This window comes from Apis laboriosa, unplaced genomic scaffold (assembly GCF_014066325.1).
Source record: "Apis laboriosa isolate Shangri-la unplaced genomic scaffold, ASM1406632v1 scaffold104_cov149, whole genome shotgun sequence".
Classification (NCBI taxonomy): Eukaryota; Metazoa; Arthropoda; class Insecta; order Hymenoptera; family Apidae; genus Apis; species Apis laboriosa.
This window is the reverse complement of record NW_025220694.1, coordinates 2,105,408-2,129,196: the sequence shown is the minus strand read 5'-3', so window position 1 is coordinate 2,129,196 and position 23,789 is coordinate 2,105,408. Positions and strand designations below refer to the sequence as shown.

At 33.2% G+C, this 23,789-nt stretch overlaps 1 protein-coding gene across 2 annotated transcripts in view; it reads right to left on the bottom strand.

Moving 5' to 3' along the window:
* LOC122712506 (DNA N6-methyl adenine demethylase-like) overlaps positions 1-23,789 on the bottom strand; it is a 173,267-nt gene that overhangs the window by 18,223 nt on the left and 131,255 nt on the right. For both annotated transcript variants that reach the window (XM_043932619.1, XM_043933459.1), the window contains one exon: positions 15,472-15,711. In XM_043932619.1, the coding sequence (XP_043788554.1) occupies positions 15,472-15,711 (240 nt within the window). The remainder of the gene's footprint in view (positions 1-15,471; positions 15,712-23,789) is intronic.

The window sequence follows — 23,789 nt, the reverse complement described above, 5'->3', positions numbered from 1 at the left end:
GGATTATCGCAAATCCACTTGTCTTGGGAATCCCTATGCTCTTTGATTGAAAAAGTGGGTCGCGCGGAGTGGTCCAGGAGAGCGTGAAAGGTGTTGGCGGGCCGAGAAACTCCGGGGAACCCCCAAAGTGGCCGTGAATCGGTGTTTGTGGTCGAGGTTGATAGCATCGAGGAGCCGGGCGTCTCGCCAACCGAGTCAGCGATCCCTCAGAGCCGCCCACCCCGGCTTCTCCTTCGTGTTTTCCTCCTTTCCTCTTCTACCACTCTCGCCCGTCCTATCCCCGTCTCTCTCTCCTCCCCCTCGACCCTCGACCCTCCTCCTCTTCCTCTAATGCTCTCAGCACGAGTCTCTCTCGACCGAGGCACGGAGCCCGGGCTCTCAGGGGGAAAATCCTTCCGTTCTCTTGACATCGTGACCTAGGGCAACGTAAACCCGAGGCGTGATAAAACGGGATGTGCCGCGACAGCACCCAAACATAACCCTCAGGAGCCACGCTCCCCTTCCCCCTTTGTCCGTCCTTCCCTCCAACCTGCCCCTCCCTCTCTACCCTCTCCTCAACACCCGGCAAAGGAACTTGGCCAGCGAGAGCTGTTCATTGACCTCAACCTCTTACGTTCCGGCTCTCCTTTCTTCCTTTCTTCTTTTTTTCTCCCCTCCCCTCCCCCCCTCTCCTCTCCTCCTCCTCTTCGCCTTTCCACATCGTGGCCGGTGACTGGTTTCTCGACTTCTCTCGGATGATTCACGGAACTCTTCTCGCGCGATGGAGGAGGTGTTTCACTCCGTAGTGGTAGAGGGTAGAGAATGGGGAGATGGAGCATAATAGTTGAGTCGATTCTTAGGAAAGAATTCGCTTATTATTATTTTTCGATTATTTATATATATATATAATCGCGTATTGTTATAATATCTAATTTTAAAATTGTAATTGTAAAAATAATCTAGAAATTTAATTTAATTCCTTAAGATTGATTTATTCTTCTTCTTTTTTTTTTTTTTTATTTTATTTTATTGGAGAATTGCTTTAAAAATGAACGAAATTCCAAAATTATTATCTTGTTATATTGTTCGTAGTTAAATTTGAAAGAAAAGAGAAGATTCGCTAAAGCTTGATGCAATCTCGGCGTAAAAGGCGGTTGTCCTCGAAGCGATAAAGCTGTTCACTTCAACAATACGACACGTGTACAACAAGCTCGTTCGGCGCACCTCTAAGACACCACATAATTTAAACCCCCATTATAGCTTCCACTTTAGAGAGGCGCGCGCGCGACCAGCAACAACGCCTCCTTTATTCACGTCAGAGCCTCGAGGATCATGTTTTACACGCATCCTCCTCTACTACTCCGGCTACTAACCACTTCACGAATCAACAAAACGAAACCTTTCAATCTTTCAGAATGTAGATTATAGTATACACGGGGTATCTGGCAAGTGGTGGTATAATCAAGCAGGAGGTGATCGTATTCGTAAAAATAAGACGAGAAAAAAGAATATCAGAATTTTTCCGATTTCGAAAAAATTGAATTTGGATATTACTTGTTAATTATTAATTATTTGTTGAATTTGATTAATTTAATATAATTGGATACAAGTGAATTATTTGACATAAAATTATTCAAAGATTATGAAGTAACATTTTTCGTTCAAGTCTTGTCAAAAAGCTCTTTTCGAAAAATGGAAGAGAAATAGCGAAATGTTTGCTCAAATAATTTTCAAATTTTATTTACACTTTTTTATTTATTTTTGCATATAAAATTATTGATTGATCAAATTTTCTCGAGTTTTCAAAAATTTTCCCAAACGAAAGAAATTTTACTCTTTTTTTTATTTTTACGTAGCTACGCTTTCCCATATCATTTTTTTTTTTTTTACAATGAATGATCATAAAATATCCACAACAAAATTCCACAATTTTTCTAAATTTAAAAAATCGATCCAAAAAGTTTCGATTGATCGGTTAAACACTTTCATCCACACGTATATCTACTTGACTCGCCCCATCCATCTTTTGAATGGCTTTAAAAAAAAAGAAAAAAGAAAAAAAATTCTTCATCTTCCCCTCCCAGGTAGCAAGTCCATGCCTATCACACGCAACGAGCAATTACCTCGTGTACACACCTGTTCACTCACGAACGAAAGCGAGGGGGAGAGAGGATCGACCGATATTCGATTACGCGTAGCAGGGCGGTCGAAACGCGTGGTGGTGGCCGGAGAGAATTTAAACCGCTTTGAAAATCGAGCCAGAAATTAATTTCGCCGTTCTCTGTCCAACCGTTTTCCTCTGATCCACCCCACCGTGGTTCTCTTTCCGCCCCCGACCTCACCTCCCTCACCCCCACCCCCCACTGACTCCCCCTCAACGTCCGACTCAAACAAGAGGGGCTGCAAATTTATCGACGAATTAGCCACAGCAATCAGTCCCGCATCGATACGCTTATTTCATTAAGCGTTTCGATGCGTGCACGCGCGGATTATCGCGATGAAAATTCATTTGTGAACACGAATGTCCTTTTTCCAATCTCTTTCTTCAATTTCTTTCCTTTCTTTTTTTTTTTTTTTTTCTTCTTTTTCAATTCTCTCTTCTAGAAACGATAATTTAATCGATTATCTGTTTTTCTCTTTATTATTTGGAGAGTGTTCTTTTGATATCTTGATTTTTTTTCTATATTATTAATTGCAGGGGAAAAGAGGGGATTGAATGATAACGAAGCAAGTATATTATGGACACATCAATAAACACATCAATATCACAAAAACTTTGTTTTGTTTGAATTATGTATTTTTTAATGCATCAATTGATGCAAAAATATTAATATATATTTAAAAATTATTGGAAGATATTTCAATATGAATTTTATAATATTCTCCTATTCATGCTTCTCTTGTCTTTCAATAAATTTTACAAAATTTAAATTGAAATTGCTAAACTAATAATTTCTAGACACAAATAAGTCAAGAATTTTTAATGAGAAGTTATATCAATTAAAAAATATATAATTCTATTTAAAAGAAACAAAATTGATCTTTACTAATATTCATTCTTGAAAAAATAAATTTAATAAAATTAAATTAGAGTATGCATTCTTTGATAATAATATTAAGAAAATTAAAATAAGATAGAAATACGTTGCATAAAATTGTAATACTTGATTTATATTAGTGATCACGATACGATTAGATCAGGTCAAGTTAGATTTGGTTAATATCGCTAATAATCTAAAGAGCATTTATAAAAAGCAATTTGATCAAATCGAATGAAAATCTATCGACTGTAGAATCTGTTTAGTAATGATCAAAATCGCGATATTTTCGACAAAATTTATTAAGAATATACGAACGAATCGAAAAGAAATACGAATGACGAATAGTTAATAAAATTTGTACCAAATAAATAGTACAATTCCAGTCACAAGTATTGTGATTTATTTAAAAAAAATAAAACTATGTATTATATATTACATAAGAGTTAATCACTTTATTCGAAAGATGAGAAATGAAGAAAATACTAGATAGCATATTTTAACTTATTAGAGCAACATATGTATTTTTACTAGTCTCATTATTTTCTTCGGCGCACCGCGCTTGTTCAACTTCTTTTTTCTTATTTCATACTTCGAACAACAACCTGCTCGCACATCACGCTTTAACGATGAAATATAGACGTATTAAAGTAACTATAGAGACATTATTTGCAAGCGACTCTCAAGACACTAATACCCTCGTCCTTTTTCTTTAGCGACACGGTAAATAGTGGCGCGAAACGGTTCTTTTTCTTTTTTTTTCTATCTATCTCTGTCTACACAACGCAGTCTCTTTTTTTCGTTTCCTCTCTTTTATCCTTCTTGTTTTCCCTTTTTTGCCCCATCGTTCGCCCGGCGGCCGCCGATCGCGAGCGGCACACGCCGTGAAAACCGATAAAAACGGAATCGTTCGCGCAGTAAAACAGCTTTTATCGTGCTATTTATATGTCGGACCACGATTACGGGAGAGCGTGTCTGCGATACGTCCAGCGTTTTTCTAACGGAGACATGCGGTAAGAGAAAGGGATGAGGTAAATTTTTATGAATCGTCGTTCCTTCGAAACCATTCCGTCATTTGTTCGAAAGCTATTGAATTTGTGATTGAAATGCCGATACATTGCAATTCGTAATGATTATGCGATAATTACAATTTACAATTTATTTTTTATTGAAATTTCTTAAGTTTCTTTTTTAAATTCTTAAAATGTTTTTATCAGAACACATTGATATGTAATTAAAGCATTTGAAAGGAGATATAATTAACCTGCGTTTCTTTTATGAGACCACCATGGACAGAAAAGGGCATAACTATTAAATAATGCAGATCTTATTCATTTCTTAGTTTAGCAATTTTCTTGCAATTTTATATCAGTGTCTATTTTTCTCATCAATATTTTTAAATAGACTCGAGGATATTTTACGAAGTATTTATATGTTGTATTTCTTATTTTATGTATTTATCTATTATTGTTTCGAAATTTACGTTATATCGAAAAAAGTCGTTATTATAAGTCATTTTTTAAGATATAATATATGTGAAAGAAAATATATAAAGATTAATTAAATAATTATATATGAATTTATTAATTTGGCATGAATTTATTAATTTGGTTTTAATATGGAATCACATTTTCTTTATGAATTAATCGATGCAATTTATTATTTTCTACAAAAAAGTTTTAAATTATTAAATCGTGTTTAAATTATTTATTTAATTTAAAAGATAATTTTAATTTAAATTTCAAAATAAGGAATATAGTAGAGTATCTTTTAAAGCAGTTCTCGATATAAATATTTCTCAATATTAATAATTCGATCTTCGTATGTTCTCTGCATATTTTCTCTACTTATAAAAGAAAGAGCTACATCAAATTATATCTCTCTCAAAACGATTAAGACAATTTAGACAATTTGTCTAAATCTTTTTTGACAATAATGTTTTTTCATCATGTATATTATACATATACACGATAATGAAAAATAATAATTTAATATACAAGATGTTAATATATTCGTGAGAATAGAGAAACTTTTCGATTCTAGAGGATTCAAAACAAATGCAAAATTATTCAATTATTAAATTACAATTTAAAACTTTAATTGTACGTAATTATAATTTAACAAAGTCAAAATCGAAACTTTTTTATAACAATTTTTATATTTATTTCGATCTCTAGAATCGAATCTTCAAAAAGTATCCCGTCTGATATATTTTTAACGAAATGATAAAACTATGATTTATTAAACGACAACGTAATCATTTATAACGAAGAGAAAACGAAACGAAACAACGTGACGAAGAGCGAAGCAAAAGCCACGATCTTGCTACATACAATCAACTCTTTCGAAAATATTTCAGTTTCCACTTTCAACGTGGAACGCGCTCCAATCGAACCGAGAGACATTGAAACTATCAGTTGGTCGATTCCTTTTCAAACATTCCGTATCTCCGCCTTTCTCGACGAACGATTTATACACGCTCGCTCGTTAAAACGATTCCTCTCTCGAGAAGGATAGACACTCTAGTCGACAGATGCCCGTATCGACACCCATAAAATTTTTCGACGCTTCGCCGATTAGCTTCTCGACGAAATTTTCGTCTTTTTCCCCCTCCCTTCTATCCTCCTTTCCCCCCTCCCTTTCCCTTGCTTTGAGAAAGGACCACACGGGAATTTATATTCGCTCGCTCTTGCGCGCTTAAATCGGAGAAAAGAATCGGTGAACAGGGAGACAGAAACGGGTATTTCGCGCTATCTACATCTTGGCCGACGGTTTTATTCACGACTGGCTCGCTTTCGGCGAAAACAATGCGCCTCGAGCGATCCTCGCGGAAAGAAAGAGAAAGAGAGATAGAGAGAGAAAGAGATAGAGAGATAGATAGAGAGAGAGAAAGAGAGAGAGAGAGAAAAGGAAAACGAGAAAAAATTGTGGAACAAAGCCGCAGGCTTACACCTCTCTCGTGCTTTTTCCCCTAGGGGGGAATTCATACTCGCTTCTTCTTCTCCTTTCGCGGATGGACCACGCTGCTGTGTGGTGAGGGGGAGGTATGGCTGTGAGATGGATGTATGTCGATGAGGAATTCGTGATAATTTTCCTTTGCGTGATATGAACTGGATTTTATATTTATATATATAAAAATATATATATAAAATTATTATAATATATATATATATATATATTATAATAATTTTTATTTTTCATTAAAGGAATTTAATCATAGTGTACGATTCTTATTAATCTTCTTTGTGATGGCTCTTGAATTTTTCTAATATCTTTAATTCGTTTCTTTTTTTTCTTTTTCTTTTTTTCTTTTTCTTTTTTTTTTTTTTTTTAAGTTTTAAAAGATTTTAAATGTCCTCGCGAGAGAATCGCGACATAAAACTGACAATGAGGCAGGAAATTAAATACACGTATCCGCGATGATTCTTTCGTATTTATATCGTATTTATGTATTTACAATAATAAAAGAGGATGGTTGGAGTCAAGGAAGGCTTGAAGGATGTGACAGGATTAATTCTTTGTGCTTGAAAAGAACATTTTAACGTTTTGTTGTTTTGCCCGGTAGAATAAATTATAATTAAAGGCTGAATGCGTGTTTAATATGCATAAGAAAAATAAGATTTTAATAGTTTATTTACTTTTTATAGCGTGTTTTATGAAATAGTGTTTTTTAAAATAATTCTTTTGAGCGAAACCATCAATTCTCTTGAGTTTTTTCTTTTATCACAAATAAAAATATTTTGTCCGTTTTCTTTGTTTCTCCAGATTTGTTGTTCTATATTATTTCTTATTGTTAAATTTAAAACACGAATATAATTGAAAATGGAATGTTCACTGTCAGATTAAGTTTGATCAATGACATTAAGTAAAATTTTCTTTTACTTAAATTGAAAATCTAATCAACAATTATTAGTGAAGTTTCATTCGTTATAATCTTATTGATTATTTTTGTATTGCATATTTTTTTATAATAGACGTAGACATTTACAATACATTACAATAAATTTTTTTCAAATTTCAAAAAAAAAATTTTGTTTTCATTATTTCAATGTTTTCTAAAAAAAGTAAATTTTATAATATTTCAATCTTGATGTCAATGTTGAGTGCAAAGGATTAATACCTTATAAAAAATCAATGATTCTATTATTTCTCAGAACCTCACATTTCTGAAATTCATATTCCATTATTTCTATGTAATAACAGATTTAATTTCACGCAAGTTAGCTTAGTTGTAATTTTAAAACGATAATAAGATAGAATAAAATTTTATGGGGTAAAATATATTAAATGATAAATATAATATAATATTTACATTATATGGTGCATGTGCTTGAAATGAAAATGATTTTAGTTGTATTTCTAAATTTTATATACTTTTTTTTTTTATATATATCAATTAATGCATACTTTTATTCTTTATAAAAAAAATTAACTGAATAAATATCAATTAAATTTATCAAAAATTGATATTTTATTCATGATCTTGTTTTTTACATAAAAATTTAAAAATAAAATATTTTTTAAACTAATCAATTTTTAGTAAATCAAGTATTGTAAAATATGTAAAAATGTACAAGTTTAACATCAATCTTTAAGTATTCTTAAGTAAAAAAGCAAAAATGATCTTATAATTTTAAAAATGCTTCCATTTCTGGATTAAACATATTGACCACATAACGAATCACTCGAAATCATTTAATTTTGTTTTCTGAAATTTTATTCTATCCTTATTATCGCTTAAGAATTATAACCAAGATTGCCATTTACTATAAAACTCGGAATGTCATAAATTGCCATCTGAAGGCCGAAATGAGGAAAAAAATCATATCGATAAAATATTATACTTTTGATAAAATGTATAATTAACAAAATAATTTAAGAAATTTATATATTATAAATTTTGTTTATTATAAATATAAATAATAATTTAACTTGTTTATAACTGAGAATAATTTTAATCGAAAAATATCTTCAGTGAAACGTGAAGTAAAGATCAATAAAGAATATTTAATTTAACTTTGGTCTATTCGAGAAATATTTTATATATATGTAAGTATTATAACCTAAAAATTCTTAATCTTTTTTTCATCTTCTTTAAGTTTCTATTGTCACAAAGTTTAAAGATTAAACTCAAATTTTTTAATATGCATCGAATATATTATTATTAATCCTATAATAATAATAATCCAATAACAATTTTTTTTAAAATTATTATATTATATTATATTATATTATTTTGATAAATATATTAAACTTTTGTTTTAAAATTTAACTTAATGGCAATAGATCAAGAAATAATACTTAAAATTATTAATATTATATTATAATATATTATAAAAAGTCTATCATTTTATAATATAAAATTAAATAAACTATTGAAAATTTTCATAATGTGTACCTATTTTTGGAGATACAATTCTAAAGATTAAAACAAACACAAAAATTGATATACAAAATTCTTTAAAATTTATTTTTTAAATTATAAGCAATTAAAATTTAAACGACGAAGTGAAACGGAAATAAAAAATATTTTCACTCTGTCTTTGTTACGATGACAAAGCTATCGTCGCATTCTGTTCCCACTTTGTTAACACGAATTTAAATTTCTTTCAACTCAAATAAATAAGCTTCAAGTAACAACTTTTCTACTCGTTTTGATCTTTAGAATATCACTCTCCAAACGTGTCCACCAATATAAACATATAAACATTCTATATACATATATATACATACTCCTACTTTAGAATAATTTTCTACCTACTAATTACCCTGTAATAAATATTTACCTACAATATAATCATCACGAAGATGTTAAAACATTGCTCCAACCAACAGCCTTCAAATTCCTTCCCAAACAAATATCTCTCTCTCGATCTATCCCATATAACAACAACCTCACCATCTCATACGAATCTCTCTCATACGAATTAAGAACCACTAATTGTATTGCTTAAGAAGCCACGTCGAAATCTTGCCGAAACCTTCCCGTCGGTGGACGAGAAAACGGCGGAAACGGAGGGATTCAGAGATTCCCCGTACAGGTCGATGCACGCGACACAGCGAAAACCGCACGTGCCTCGCGGTCGGACGCAATTCGTGCAACGAGCGTGCCGCGTTTCGCGGTTTCGGTTTACTGCATAATTGTGCGCCGGCCGTGCGGCCGGCTGTAACGTTGATTCCTTTATCGGCGACGATATTGCCAATTACCGTATCGCAGGGTTGACCGCGTTTACGCGTTCGGATAGCCCCGTTTAACGCGCGGGTGGAAACGCGCGATTAACGCCGCGGACCATCGTTTATTACGCGGCACGAAACACGTGTTCCGCGTGAACGCAAGAGCCTTTATAACTCGCGCCGTTCTGCGTTCTGCGCTCGTCACCGTTCGCTTTGTTGTGACCGCCATCTTTGGGGGACGTGTTGCGTTCACCGCAACTATTTCGATTTCGGGATTTCTAAGACGAATACTGTTCGGCGCTGTTGGGACGTGAGATCGTTGTTGAGATGGCTGACGGGATTGATGGAGTAAGGAGGAGATTATAACGGGATGGGATTTTGAGAAGTTGGTTGATTAACGATCGATGGAATTTATGTCGGTGGAATTTAATGTTTGAAATTTTTTTTTTTTCTTCTAAAATTTTGGAATGCAAATCAATGGTAAGTTGTGGCAAATAATAATGAGTGATTATAATGGAATTATTAATAGAATTTATGTTAAATTTTTGATATTCAAAGATAATAAATTTTATTATTGTTTAAAATTTGAACTCAAGTCAAAAGATATTGATATAAGAATTGCTATCGCATTTCTAGTCAATCTAGTCAATCATTTCAATGGATTAATAAAAAAAAAAAAGAAACAGGAATTTAAAAATTGTAAAAAATGATTTTATATTAACAATATACAATTTTCCAAAAAAACAAGGATAAGAAAAACAAATAAATAATTTAATTATTATTGATATATCATATCTACGATATTTTTCTAATCCAATCAACAAATTATTATTCTATTTTGTGCTATATTTGTATTAAAATTTTTTTAAACAAAATTTTTTAAAATTATCTTGCATACAACGAATATAATTAATCATCAGTTAAAAATTAAGCATTACCATTAAGTTATTATTATCTAATTATTAGAAACAAAACTTTTGAAATTTTCATATCAAAAATGAAATTTCCAAATGCATTTATATCTTTCATTCCAAATATTAATTAAAATAATATTGTAAATAATTTAAAATCTATTATAGCAATTATTGCAAATTTTAGATATTGATGCAAAATTACAATCCATATCTTAACGAAAATATGTAATAAACATAAATAACGAATAATTCTCTATAATTAAACTAACTCTATAAATTCTCTATAATTAAACTGCTTTTTTTTTTATCTTTAATTTGATTCTTTCGAACGTAATAGTGATAGTTATTTATAGTTATACTATATACTTATAGTATTACTTATGATTGAATACAATTATAATATTCAAACAATAAGAAATATTCCATTAATATTTCAATAAAGAATATCATTTTTTGCCTGTTACTAAATAAAAAAAATTGATGTAATACATCAAGTACAAACTTAAACGTATGAAAAATGTATTAAAAAATAATTCGCAATGAAATTTTTAAATTATTAAAAATCTTACAATTACTTTTAATTCGTTTATAGATAAGACAATCCCTATTTAATTTCATAATATACTTCAACTTTCTAATTATTATTTCGTGTATCCCGATACAATACACACTCTCCAATTTTCAATTTTCAATCTTTCAACGAACAATACACGAAAAACAACAATATATACTACCGTAAGATCATACCATTACATACAATTTTCACGTAATCCAAAGTCAAATCCCCCTATAATTTCTCCTCCTAACGGAAAGAGAAAGAAAAGAAAAAGAAACATCGTCAAACAAAAAAAAAAAAAAAACGAAAACAAAAACTCGAAGGGAGAAGTGGGAAAGTGGTGGTTCAAAGTGGGCAAAAGGTATCAGGCGTTACGATACGCACACGCCTGGTTATGTATTAGAAAAAGAGGGCGAAAGAGGAGGATGAGACGAGCGAAAGGAGAAGAGCAGAGCGGTGGGCTCTTACCGAGGTTACGTGTCGATCCGGGGCGAGCGGTGGCAGGGCGTCGCGTTTTCGCGGTTTTTTCCCTCGTGACAAGGGCTGCGAGGAGATCGGCCGCCGAAATAACAGCATAACGTCGGGGCAAGGGTAGACTACCGGCAGACAGCGACTATGGGGGCGGTGACCGCCCGCCAACGCGAATCAATACCCGCAGGAACAGGAACCACCGACCTACCGAGAGAGACAGTTCACGAAGGGAGACAGAGACACGGGTGGAAAGAGAGAGAGAGAGAGAGAGAGAGAGGGAGGAGGGAAGCGGGCGATGAAGAAGAGAGACAGAGAGAGAGAGAAGAAGGAGGAGGAGGAGAAGGAGGAAACCTCCTCCGTCCCGGCGGAGAGAAAGCAGGAAGGGAGGGAGGGGAAGGAAAAGCGAGCAGTATCAAGAGAGGAGCAAGAGGTGGCGGAGGCGGAGAATGACGGACGGAGAGGAACAAGGCCTGGCATCGCATCGATGCGTCCCAGGGTGCAAACGTGCCGATACCTTCTACGATTCCTTCCCTGCGTTGTCGCTGTTTCTCAGCCTGTTTTGTTCAAAAAATCGCGTGGAGGCGAGGAAGGCGAGAAATTTGAAAGATTGGAAGATTTCTTTTTTTTAGAGGATCCTTTTTTCCCCTGGAGGATGGAAAATTTTAAACGGAATTATTCATTTGAGATTTAAGTTAAGCGTGGATACTGGAGAAGGAGTGGTGATGTATGAAGGTGGTAAAAAGGGTTTATAGGTTGCGAGATTTTTTAAATAGAAAACGGGAAGAAACATGAGATTTATCGGGATTTTTTTTTTTATATCCTTTGCGTATGGTTAAGGGAGAAATTTGAGAGTTGGAAAATTTTTTTTTAACTACAGATGCTACGTACGAAGAAGAAAGATAAAATTTATCGTGGATTTGAGATTTTTTTCTTTTCATTTTAAAAAATTTTGAACAAAACTTCGCCTGTTCTATTATATACACGCGCGTAGAAACGAAGAGGGAAGATCTCAAGATTCTTTTTTGCATAGATGCTACGAATACGAACAAATTAGACGAGATTTATCGCGAATCTTTAAGATAAAGAATCTTTTCAATCTCTTAACAAGCTTGTAACGAAGATTCATAACGAAGAAGATCCTAAGAGAAAACCGACCATCTGTGAATTTAAACCCTTTACAACGCTCCCTTATATAAAGAAGCTTTTATCAAAAAAACTTGAAAACCACCAAGTAGCAAAAATCTCTAAGTTACCGTGATCTTATAAATTCGCAAACCGACTAAACCACCCATCCCTCCCCCCTCCCCCCAAAGACGTTGTACATTCAAGAAACATCCAATGGGTGAACGTCCATTTTCAAGAACATCTTTCACGATCGTGGACAGTAATGGAGCGGTAAATTTTCGCGGTTTGCTCCTACGTGGAACGCATCTGGAAGAGAGATAGAGAAAGAGAGAGATAGAGAGAGAAGATTGAATTCAGGGTTGAACGTGTCGGCCTTGGACGGTAGCCGATAACCGGACGAGTCGTGGATGAGCTGCAACATCGTCACGAGGAGGCCGCGGATTGGACACGCGTACGTTTCGCACACACGGATTATCCTCACACGTGTTCGCACGTGTCGCGGGCAGAAAACGGAAAGAGAGAGAGAGAGAGAGAGAGAGAGAGAGAGAGAGAGAGAGAGAGAGAGAGAGAATTGGATGCGCGATCGAGCAGACTGGTTTGCCCAGTAACCTCTCGGGCCGGGCAAAAGAGGACCTGAAGAGAGGATGCACGAGAGCTCGAAACGAGCGCGGCGAACCGCATTCCTCGCGACGTTTCAACCTACTCCTTTGCTCGGCTTTCCTCATCCTCTCCTCGGCCTCGTTGAAAGCGACAGTCCGGGATGACGCTTGTCGAGGAAGCTCGTCGAGAGACGAGGGACTGGTTTATACCGGTGCGAGTTTCTTTTTAATCAGGTAAGAATTTTTCAAGTTCTAATGAGTTGGAATGGAATTCCAGGTTTCTTCTTCTTTCGTTTCTTATGGAATGATAAAGTAAAGTGATAAAAAAAAAAAAAAAAGAAAAGGATTCCTATCCTTTTCGAAAAGAGATATAATTTCGAGACCGATTTACGTGGAAATCACTAACGTGTATGTTTATATCTGATATCGCATAATTCTCATTTATAATAATTATTAACAATGACGAATTAAATCTTCTTTCTTTTTTTAAGTCAGAGAAATCAATTTTTTCATTTTCTTGAAAAGAAAAATATTAAAAAACCTTTATTTTTTTACTTCTTCAATAAATTTAACCCTTTGCTCTCCAACGGTTACTCTCTTGAGTTAATGCCGTAACTCCAGCGCCACTCTCCGGCACCACTGAGATTGTTGAATGGCGACAATATTTATTTATGTTTGATTTTTTTAGAATATCGCTTCATAAATAGATTCCTACGTATCTCGCTCTTTACATATAATCTTATGAGGTGTAATCTTATCTTATGAGTAATTATCTTATGGTAATCTTATGAGACCATTGAACGCACGAGTTTGAGTCTGGAGTTGCTGGTTCGATCGAGCGAAATAGGCAAAGAGTTAAATTTTTTTCTTTAACAAATTATTGTATATCTATAATCGTATTGCAAAAGAATCATCTATATTTCATATATTTTGACCGAAATTGGACAAAAATTGTTCTTATTATTCGCGCTTCCAATTCCGATCGATCTTGATATTTATTCGATCGAAGATTAAAGTTAAAGTTTTAAAATAGAATTTTAAAATATATATAATTCGTCCCAAAAATTTTTCACACGAAATACAGGATAGTAAACAAGCATATTCCGTTGGAGGGTGAAGACAAATGGAAGTAATGAACCGCGATGGTCTAGGTCAAGGTCCTTGGCCTCCGTTTAGCATTGGCATACACGAAATACTCCAAGGAGCCACACACCGATAGGGAACTGTTTATTCCCTCAAGCGTGCTACGCGTTACGCGCGCGATACACTGTGCCAGATTACGAGAGAGGAGTGGCTAAGTGGGAAGGGGATGCCGTCCTCGGGGACCAAGACGGCTGTAATCTCATCGGAGGATTTTCGACTCCATTTCAAATCTCGGAGAATCGGCGATTCCCAGACTCTCCAACACGCGAATTAGAAATCTCTTTTCGATAAGATTTGGAAGATTTTTTATTTTTTATTATTACGTAATGTAGTAAAAATTGAAAAAGTCTTTCCATTTATTTTAACGCGTCTAATGTTTTTGAATTTTTATCAAAACGAATCATCAAATCGAAAATTTTTTCCAATTTTCTCATAATTATTTTGTGATCGTTCACAAGAAGAGTAATTTTGTGCAAAGTAGAATTTAATTTTTCTACGTGTTAATTTTGATATTTTGAGTATATGTATATCAATTTTTTTTTTATATTTTGTGCCGAAAATGTCTTGTGAATCTTGTGAATCTTCAAAACTTAAAATTTTCTCTCCAAATTTTCGTGAAAATATAGTTTTAGAATCTAAAGTTTAAAATGTTAAATATAATACGATTGCATTGTAAAATAAAACATTATTATGATTACATTTTTACATTGCAAAATAGTAGAAAACATCTTTTTATTACATTTACATAATAAATTTTTTATATATATATTTTCAAACTTTAGACCAAAATTATATTTTTAAGTCTAAAAAATTACGGAGAAAATAATAAATAAATTTTAATAAATTTACGTAGAAGAATATGTGAAACATTCTACACCCCTTTTATATGCCCCATTGTAAATCATTAAAAAAAAAAAAAAATAAATAAAATTTCTTTCGTAATATACATTGAGCATATTTTATACTCGTTGCATAATATCAAAAGGATTAAAAAAAATTCTAACGAATACAATCATTCACGAGTCACTGCAATTTAATTTCAATACTTTTAATTAATTCCGGCATGACCGGTTATCGATGACCTCCATGCCAACGCGTAAATACCTCACGTACGGTTAAATTAACATTTCTTTCCATCGTTTGCTCATGCACAACTTGTTTCATCACTTGTACCATCATGATTTATTCACGAAAAACACCGTACTTTTTTCTTTTTTTTTTTTTTCCATTCTTTTTTTCTTTTTTTTTTTTTTTTTCTTTTCCTCCTCCTCCTCCTTCTCCGAGTTTTATGTCCTTTTTCACAAATAAGTTTCTCCGCCGTAAAGTTTACATTTTAACGCGATAATACCACGTCATAAATACGGTGGAAAGATTCGAGGAACGCGGGTTTGACGCGCGGGATACGAAAGAGACATCATTGTCGGGGGAATGTCGTAAATGTCGTAAAAGGAGGAAGTTCGGTCTGTACTCACTATAGAAACGACAGGAGGCGGAGGATTTCCGTTCCTAAGTGCCCCGGTTTGCTGGTTCGCCGCCGGATTCAAATTGTCCTTGGATTGCTGCATGGGATCCGGCTGATGAAGCGTTTGTTGCGATTGCTGTTGCGGTTGTTGCTGATGCTGTTGGAGCCCGCCTATTCCAGTCTGTGGGCTGCCTAAGCCTGCTGGCGCGCTATCCGGCGTACTTACTTGTCGGGCGATCTTTCGATAACTCTGAAATGCAAAGGAAGAAAAGAAATGATCCTCGGTCGACGTGTGAGAGAGAAAGAGAGAGAGAGAGAGAGAGAGAGAGAGAGAGAGAGAGAGAGAGAGAGAGAGAGAGCAATGGTTCCTTCGAGGATGAAGAAAAGAATTTTTCTAGAAATCGTTTTCTCTTATGGAGGAGACGTTCAATGTTGATTTTTGAAAGTCGTACGAGGGCCAATTTTATTTTTCTTTTCTTTTTTTAAATTACACATTTTTAAACATTCGATAATCTCTATCAATAATTACAGAAGTATATTTCGATTTGAATATTGTAAAATTTGTAAATCGTACAAGGAAACGATAAATTTTTATAGAATTTTTATAGAATAATTTTTTTATAGAGAGTATTGAAAAAATGATTTTCACTTTATATCCATTCACGAAAAAATAACACCATAATGTATAATACTTTCTTCGATACCACCTTCGACTTTCACCTGAAATATTTTTTGAATAACAATACTGAGATTAATATTAAAATCGAGTAACACATTTTGCATACAGAATAGAATTGGATAGAAAATGATTCTAAAATTGTGCAAATTGAAAGAAAAGAATAAAATTTAAATGTATTTGAAAATTTGTGCCAAGTGTTTGAACAAATGGATACGAGCGAATTATAAAAAGTTAATTTAATATATTGTTCTACAAGCACGTGGAATAAAATATGAAAAGGGGAAAATTTTCTCGAAAACTATTTTTTCGAATGAAAAGATCTCAATCCGTTCATTTCTCATTCATTTTCACACCCTCTTAACCGATAATTAATTGACCACTTCCGCTTAAAAATGTGTTTCCAAATTAATTTACACCAAAAACCTTAATCTTAAACGAAAAAAAAAAAAAAATTCTTCCTCCTCTTTTTTGCATACAGAATTTTCTTCTACACGCGTATAATGAAATATACACAAAGTGAAAGCTATGAATCACAACTCCGCTCGAAGACGATGTAAACCGGCTTTCCGCAACGATTACCATTCTTCCTAATTAGTCAGCCAAACAATAAAATAAAAGAAATATCGATCGTTACTAAACCAAGAACATTCCACGAACACCATTGTACATTCCAAAGCGCGATTAGCGTGCGTGTACTCGGTTACGTCATGTTCAACCACGAGACGGCGCTAATAATCTTCATTGTAATATTGAGAACCTTCTCCCTCCCCTCCCCAAAAAAAATAAAAAAAATCGCAAAAAAGAGAGGGTAAGATCGACGCGACAGAAACGCGGAATGGCGTCTCATGCCCAATTATCCAATAACTTTCATCCTCGAATAGTCGAGTGGTAGTCGAGGTTGAACGACACCGTCCCCTGCTCGCCCCTCTCGTCAAAGCGTGTTTTTCTCTCTTGCCTGTGCACCTCTGCCCCACGTTGGATCACCCACGCACGAGCGACGCGTCGCACCGCACATCACGATAAACAGGCACCGCTTTTGAAACGTGGAGGAAGGAAGGAAGGCAGGATGGTGGTAGGTACGGTGGCCGAGCGTACGCCGGTGTGACCCTAATGCTAAAAATATCAAGGTGGCCTAAGTAGGCCGAGCCGGCTGAAACGGTTTCCATAGTTCAACAAGCGCCGTTGCCCGACAGCTATAACCGGCCACCCCTCTCGCCCCCACCAACCCCCTTCTTCGCGATGCAAACTTGATCAATTATTACGACGCCCCTCGAGCTATCACCATCCCTCGTGGTTACCGTTCTAAGGCCGCGGATGGTTGGAGCCTTCATCGATGGAGCCGCGTTGATTTTAAAGGAATAATTTGCACCTTTTCGAAATTTCATCTCCTCGCTTTGATCTAAGCAATTTTTGTTAGTCGTGGGATTTAAAAATAACAGTTGAAATATTATTCTTCAAGATGGAGGGAGCCTTCATCAATGGAATCGCGATGATTTTAGAGAAATGTTTGCACCTTTTCGAAATTTTATCTCGTTGCTTTGTTCTAAGCGATTTTTGTTAGTCGTGGGATTTAAAAATAATAATTGAATGGAGCTTTCATCGATGGAATCGCGATGATTTTAAATGGAATAGTTTGCACCTTTTCGAAATTTTATCTCGTTGTTTTAAGTAATTTTTGTTAATTGTGGGATTTAAAAATAACAGTTGAAATATTATTCTTCAAGATGGAGGGAGCCTTCATTAATGAAATCGCGATGATTTTAGAGAAATGTTTGTATCTTTTCGAAATTTTATCTCGTTGCTTTGTTTTAAGCGATTTTTGTTAATCATGGGATTTAAAAATAATAATTGAATGGAGCTTTCATCGATGGAATCGCGATGATTTTAAATGGAATAGTTTGCACCTTTTCGAAATTTTATCTCGTTGTTTTAAGTAATTTTTGTTAATTGTGGGATTTAAAAATAACAGTTGAAATATTATTCTTCAAGATGGAGGGAGCCTTCATTGATGGAATCGTGAATGATTTTAGAGAAATGTTTGCATCTTTTCGAAATTTTATTTCGTTGCTTTGTTTTAAGCGATTTTTGTTAATCATGGGATTTAAAAATAATAATTGAATGGAGCTTTCATCGATGGAATCGCGATGATTTTAGAGAAATGTTTGCATCTTTTCGAAATTTTATCTCGTTGCTTTGTTTTAAGCGATTTTTGTTAATCATGGGATTTAAAAATAATAATTGAATGGAAGTTTCATCGATATAATCACGATGATTTTAAATGGAATAGTTTGCACCTTTTCGAAATTTTATCTCGTTGCTTTGTTCTAAGCAATTTTTGTTAATTGTGGGATTTAAAAAATGGAATCGTGATGATTTTAAAAGAATGTTTGCACCTGTTGGAAATTTAATCTTGTTACTTTGTATTAATTTTTTAATTAATTGCTATGTTACTATTGAATATTGTTGTAGGATTTAAAAATAACAGTTGAATGGAGCCTTCATCGATAGAATGATGATTTTAAACGAATAATTCTATTCTAACTTGCTTTGTTCTAACTAATTTTTGTTAGTCGTGAGATTTTAAAAAATAACAGTTGAAAGGGATATTATTCTTCAAGAGACGCGATCATCGATCGAATCGTTCTTTTGATAATGGAAATTTGATCTTGTTACTTTCTTCGGCTAATTTTGTGATTGATCGTGTATTTCTATATTCGAATAATTGTTATGAAATGTGTAAAAGTTGAAAGGAATTCCTTATAGATGTTCAATGAATGCGGAATGATGGAGGGAATACATCGAAGTACATGGGATATCGTCTTTCGACGATAGAAATTTATCTTTAGACTAATTTTTTATAATTAATCGTGTGTTTCCATCGACTATATTAAAATGGAATTTATAAAAGTTGGAAGGAATTTCTTGTAGGTGTTCCAAGGGATATGAATGGATGGAGTTTATCGATGAATAATGGTGATATTAAACGAACGTGGGATGTTTGCGGTCTTTCGATGATAGAAATTTATCTTGCTACTTTAAATAATTTTTTTTAATTAATCGTGTAATTTCTATTGAATATTATTCCGGAATTCGTAAAAGTTGAAAGGAATATTAATCTTCTGTCAGAGAAATGTGAGGATGTTTGATAATGGAAATTTAATTTTAGCAATCTTGTAATTATGTATTTTTATTTGCTATAAAATTTATAAAAATTAAATATCCCTCGTAGACATACATTTAAACGTTTTAACATATAGGATAGGTAAAACTCATCGATGAAATCACGATTAGATTTGATGGAATTTATACTGTTTTGATAATGCTAATTTAATTTATTATTTTTCTTTTATATTCGTGTATTTTTATTTTACGATGATAGAAATTTAAATCTTGCTTCCTTTAGATAATTTTGTATGTTGCAAAACAACTTTCAAAAATCGATTATCAGTTTATATTTTGGGTTTGTATATTGCATTTTATTTTATTACGTATATTGAACAGAATTGAAATTTAAAATCGCAATACCTTTTCACATTCCGCCAAATAGGCTGACAAATATTAAAATCAGAATTAAAATGATTAAGGCAAAATTAAATTTCAAATTTCATGTATATTTATAATAATAAAATTATTATTAAACACTTTATTATGAAACACTTTCGAAGGATCGATTCTATGATCCAAGAAAAAAAAAAAAAAAAAAGAAAAGAAAAATTGATGTAAAAAAAGTGTCGATTTATTAAACCATAAGCAATGTAATATTACGTTAAATGAAGCGGGACGACGTTAGGAGACAACTCTATCTCACGATTATATAAACACCCAGCAATATTAACTTTACAATAATAGTAAAGTAAGATTTATATTTACATTATCGATTACAGATACATGCAAACATGCATAGCAAAACTAGTAAAGACCAGAAGATCGCGCGTACATAAATAACCCTGAACGATCAATTGATTTCACGGCAACTAACTGAAGCCAAACTAACAGTTTCAAGGTCTATTTACAAGAGTGTCATCAATACGCGAACCGATCATCCGAACAACACGAAATAACTAACTTGCTTTTCATTATCAGCAAATTTAATAAACACCTCCTTCACTATTATCCATTCATAATTTCAACGACGATCAAATAAAGAATAATTCTATTAATTAACACTCCAATTACAATCGTACGTAAACACAAACGAAACAACTTGGGTTTAATTAATTAACAACTTGTAGACAATTTCCTTGCTCTTCATCAACGACGACAACAACCAAAAAGAGGATAATTCCCCACCATTTCCAAGAAGTATCAAGAATCGAAAAGTTGAACACGGGAAGAGTTTTCGTAATCCGATCGACGATGGTACAGAATATTACTGATTGTATCGGGCGGTGAATTTATTGGATACGCCGCGAGGAGGAAATTTATGCGACGGAATTCAATTTACATTTATGACGGGGTTGGCCGAGCCGCTGTTGCGGCAACCTGCGGCCACAGCGAATAAACAAGCAGCTCTTTATAATCTTGACCGTCGTTGCTCGTCAACCTGACGATCCTGTAAAAAAAAAAAAAAATAATTCACCGGCCCGGGGAATGTCTCGCGAGGAGAATCTTGTGAGAGGCATGTTTCGAAGGTTTCTTCTTAAGGGGGATATTAGAAAGAGGAGGTGTTTATTAACTTGTTGCTTTGTTGTAATTACGTTGATGGGTATTGATGACATGATTGGACGTCATGATTTATGGTTAATTTATATGAAAGTTTGCTTCGAGTTAACCTCGATATCGATATTGTCGATCTGGGAAAGATGAAATAAAAAGATTTGATAATAAATACACATTTTTCTTTAACGTTTTGGAAAAATTGGTAATTATTTAGAAATGGTTCAATGGTAAAATATCTTGCGATATACTCGTACATTTGTGCAAATTTGTGAATTTAATGTAAGAAAACAACAATAACAATTACATTATATTATTGATTTTTGAATTATGTTAACAATATTTTGAATAATTTTTGTTTATATATATTTATTATGTAGCCTTTTATTTTCAGAGATATAATAATAATAATAAATAACTAGTAAAAGTATTTTTAGTATTACTTAATTAATATTAATTAATTAATATTACATATTTTTTAAGAATGCAATTTATATTCTTTGGTTTGGATTGGATTTACATTATATTTGAAGAAATGTTTTAGCTTTATTTGCGAAGAAATGATCGATATTGAATAAATTATATTTAAATTCAAATTAAATTTTGTTTACATTCTTTTAATCAAATTGGTCATTAATTCTTTTTTTATCTTTATATAAATATTTTTAATTTTTTAACAAAAAAGTGGTTAGAGAAAATTTTATTAAAATTTATACATGGTAAATTTTTTTATTTTTTCAAAAAGCCATTGGAAGCTACCGCTTAAAATTATTTTTCTCGCTGTTGATATGTCACAATAAAATATCTAAAAAAAAAAAAAAAAATTCTATTCAAATCCATGATGAATAACAGACACTACTAAAGGCCGAAACGCGAATAAATGGTTGTCAAAAAATTTAATCTAACTCACTCTAATCCATCTATTTATATTGTCTTTCTCTAATACATTTAAAATCTCGAAGTACGAAGGATATATACGAAGGAATAAATTACATAATTTTTTTAATTACATAATTTCACAAATATATTATACAAATTGTTCCTCATCAAATCATCGAAATGAAGATAATTTCTAAAAATAATATTTTCCATATAAGATTTCTTTTTTTGAGAAAATTAAATTTGAAAATTCATTAGCAATTTCTTATAATTAGATTATTAAAATTTACTTCTTATTACTCTTTAAAATTAATACAAAATAAATTAATCTCTGCTTATAAATACACATACACACACATACAGATTGTAATTAAAGTACATCTATTACACTTTCTTTTTCGATTAAACCGATCGTTCCACCATTTTGCAAACACTCTTTATATAATTACCATATCAAATTGCTCGAAAATCTGGAACGCCAGTAATTTTTCACTTAACTCCGCTTCAGCGACACTTATCATCAAAAACGTTGCAATGATACGTCTAATAATAAAGCGTCTAATAAAACAAAATATTTATCGACGCTTTTATTTATTTTTATTATTAAAAGATTCTACAAGAATTTTCAACTTAGAAAGAAAAAAAAACTAAACACGTACAGATATATATCAATATCCCTTAGAGAGAATTGAAAAAAAAAAAAAAAGAAATCGAGGTATCTGTACAAAATTTACATATATGTATATATATATATATATATATATATATACATTATATTCTTTTTCCCACGCACGAGAGAGTAAACAAGCAAAGCGATTAACTCTTCGTACGCGATCCAATCTGATTGGTTGCATCTATTCCAGCGAATATGGGCTAACGCCACTCATCCATCTGATTAAATCCGCTCCGCGTCGGAACGTTAGCCTTGCGGGATGGTTTGAAATTACTAGCCGCCTATCGATAGCCGGGCTTCGGTTTTCTACCGCTGCCTACATGGCCGACATGGCTGGAATCGCGGTACATTACACGCAGCCACGTGCGCGCATGCAAGTACGCGGTACACTTTATAAATAGACAAGGTCTCGGGCCCACGCTGAGCCCGCTAGAGAAGTGCGTTCGTTCGCTCCGAACGGCGAGCATCTTGTCACGCACTGCGTGGATCATGCGGCATCTCCTCTCCTATGCTAGAGAGGGAGAGAGAATGGGAGGACACGTGCCACGAGAACGACGCTACTTCCGTCGTGGAATCGTCGTTCGAGTGTATCGCCGTGTCGCTTCACCGGAAACGTGACTTGCAGGAGAACGAGTGACAATTACATGCGATGATGATACATTCGCATACCGTTACAATTTTCATCACGTCGAAGATTTCGATTTCTGTTGGTTTTTTTTTGGGGGGAGGGGGGGGGGGAAGGGGAGAAAAGATGCATAAGAAACGAGATGAAATAAATTCTGTATTTTTCTTTCTTCTTTTTTCTTTTCTTTTGGAAATCAATTCTTTTTACACACTCTCTCTATAGGCTGACCTACTATTTCTTTAATATAACGTATTAATGAGCGATGTATGTACAGTTACTTCTGCTTTGGAATTAATTTTTATTGCATTCTCACGGCTATCGTATTGACCTACTATTTCTTCGGTATATTTCATTAGTGCAATGTATAGTTATGGAAATAAAAGCAATCACAACAATTGTTTGTGATCGATAATGTGTTGGAAAATTATTGCACATTGCACGTGTTATCTTGATGTTATTTTATAATTTTATCCAAGCATTTTCGTTAATCAAGCTTGACCAAAGGATATTAAAATATATTTTTTAGAATAGGATTTTAAGAAAAAAAAAAAAGATATTCTTAGTGAAAAATATTGATGAATCTTGGAAAAATTTGAAAGAAAAGACACAAAAAAATTTATGTTCCATGATATTTAAAAACATGACATTTAAACTGTGTCATAAATGTTTTTGCATAAGTAGCCTTTCAGTTAAAACACTTTGTTTATTTGTGTATTATTGATAATTGAAAAAAGTTTGAATGTTTTCAATGATTTAAGAAACAAAAAAAAAATGTGCCAAAATTTAATAAAATTTTAGTCTTTTTTTTTTTAAGTA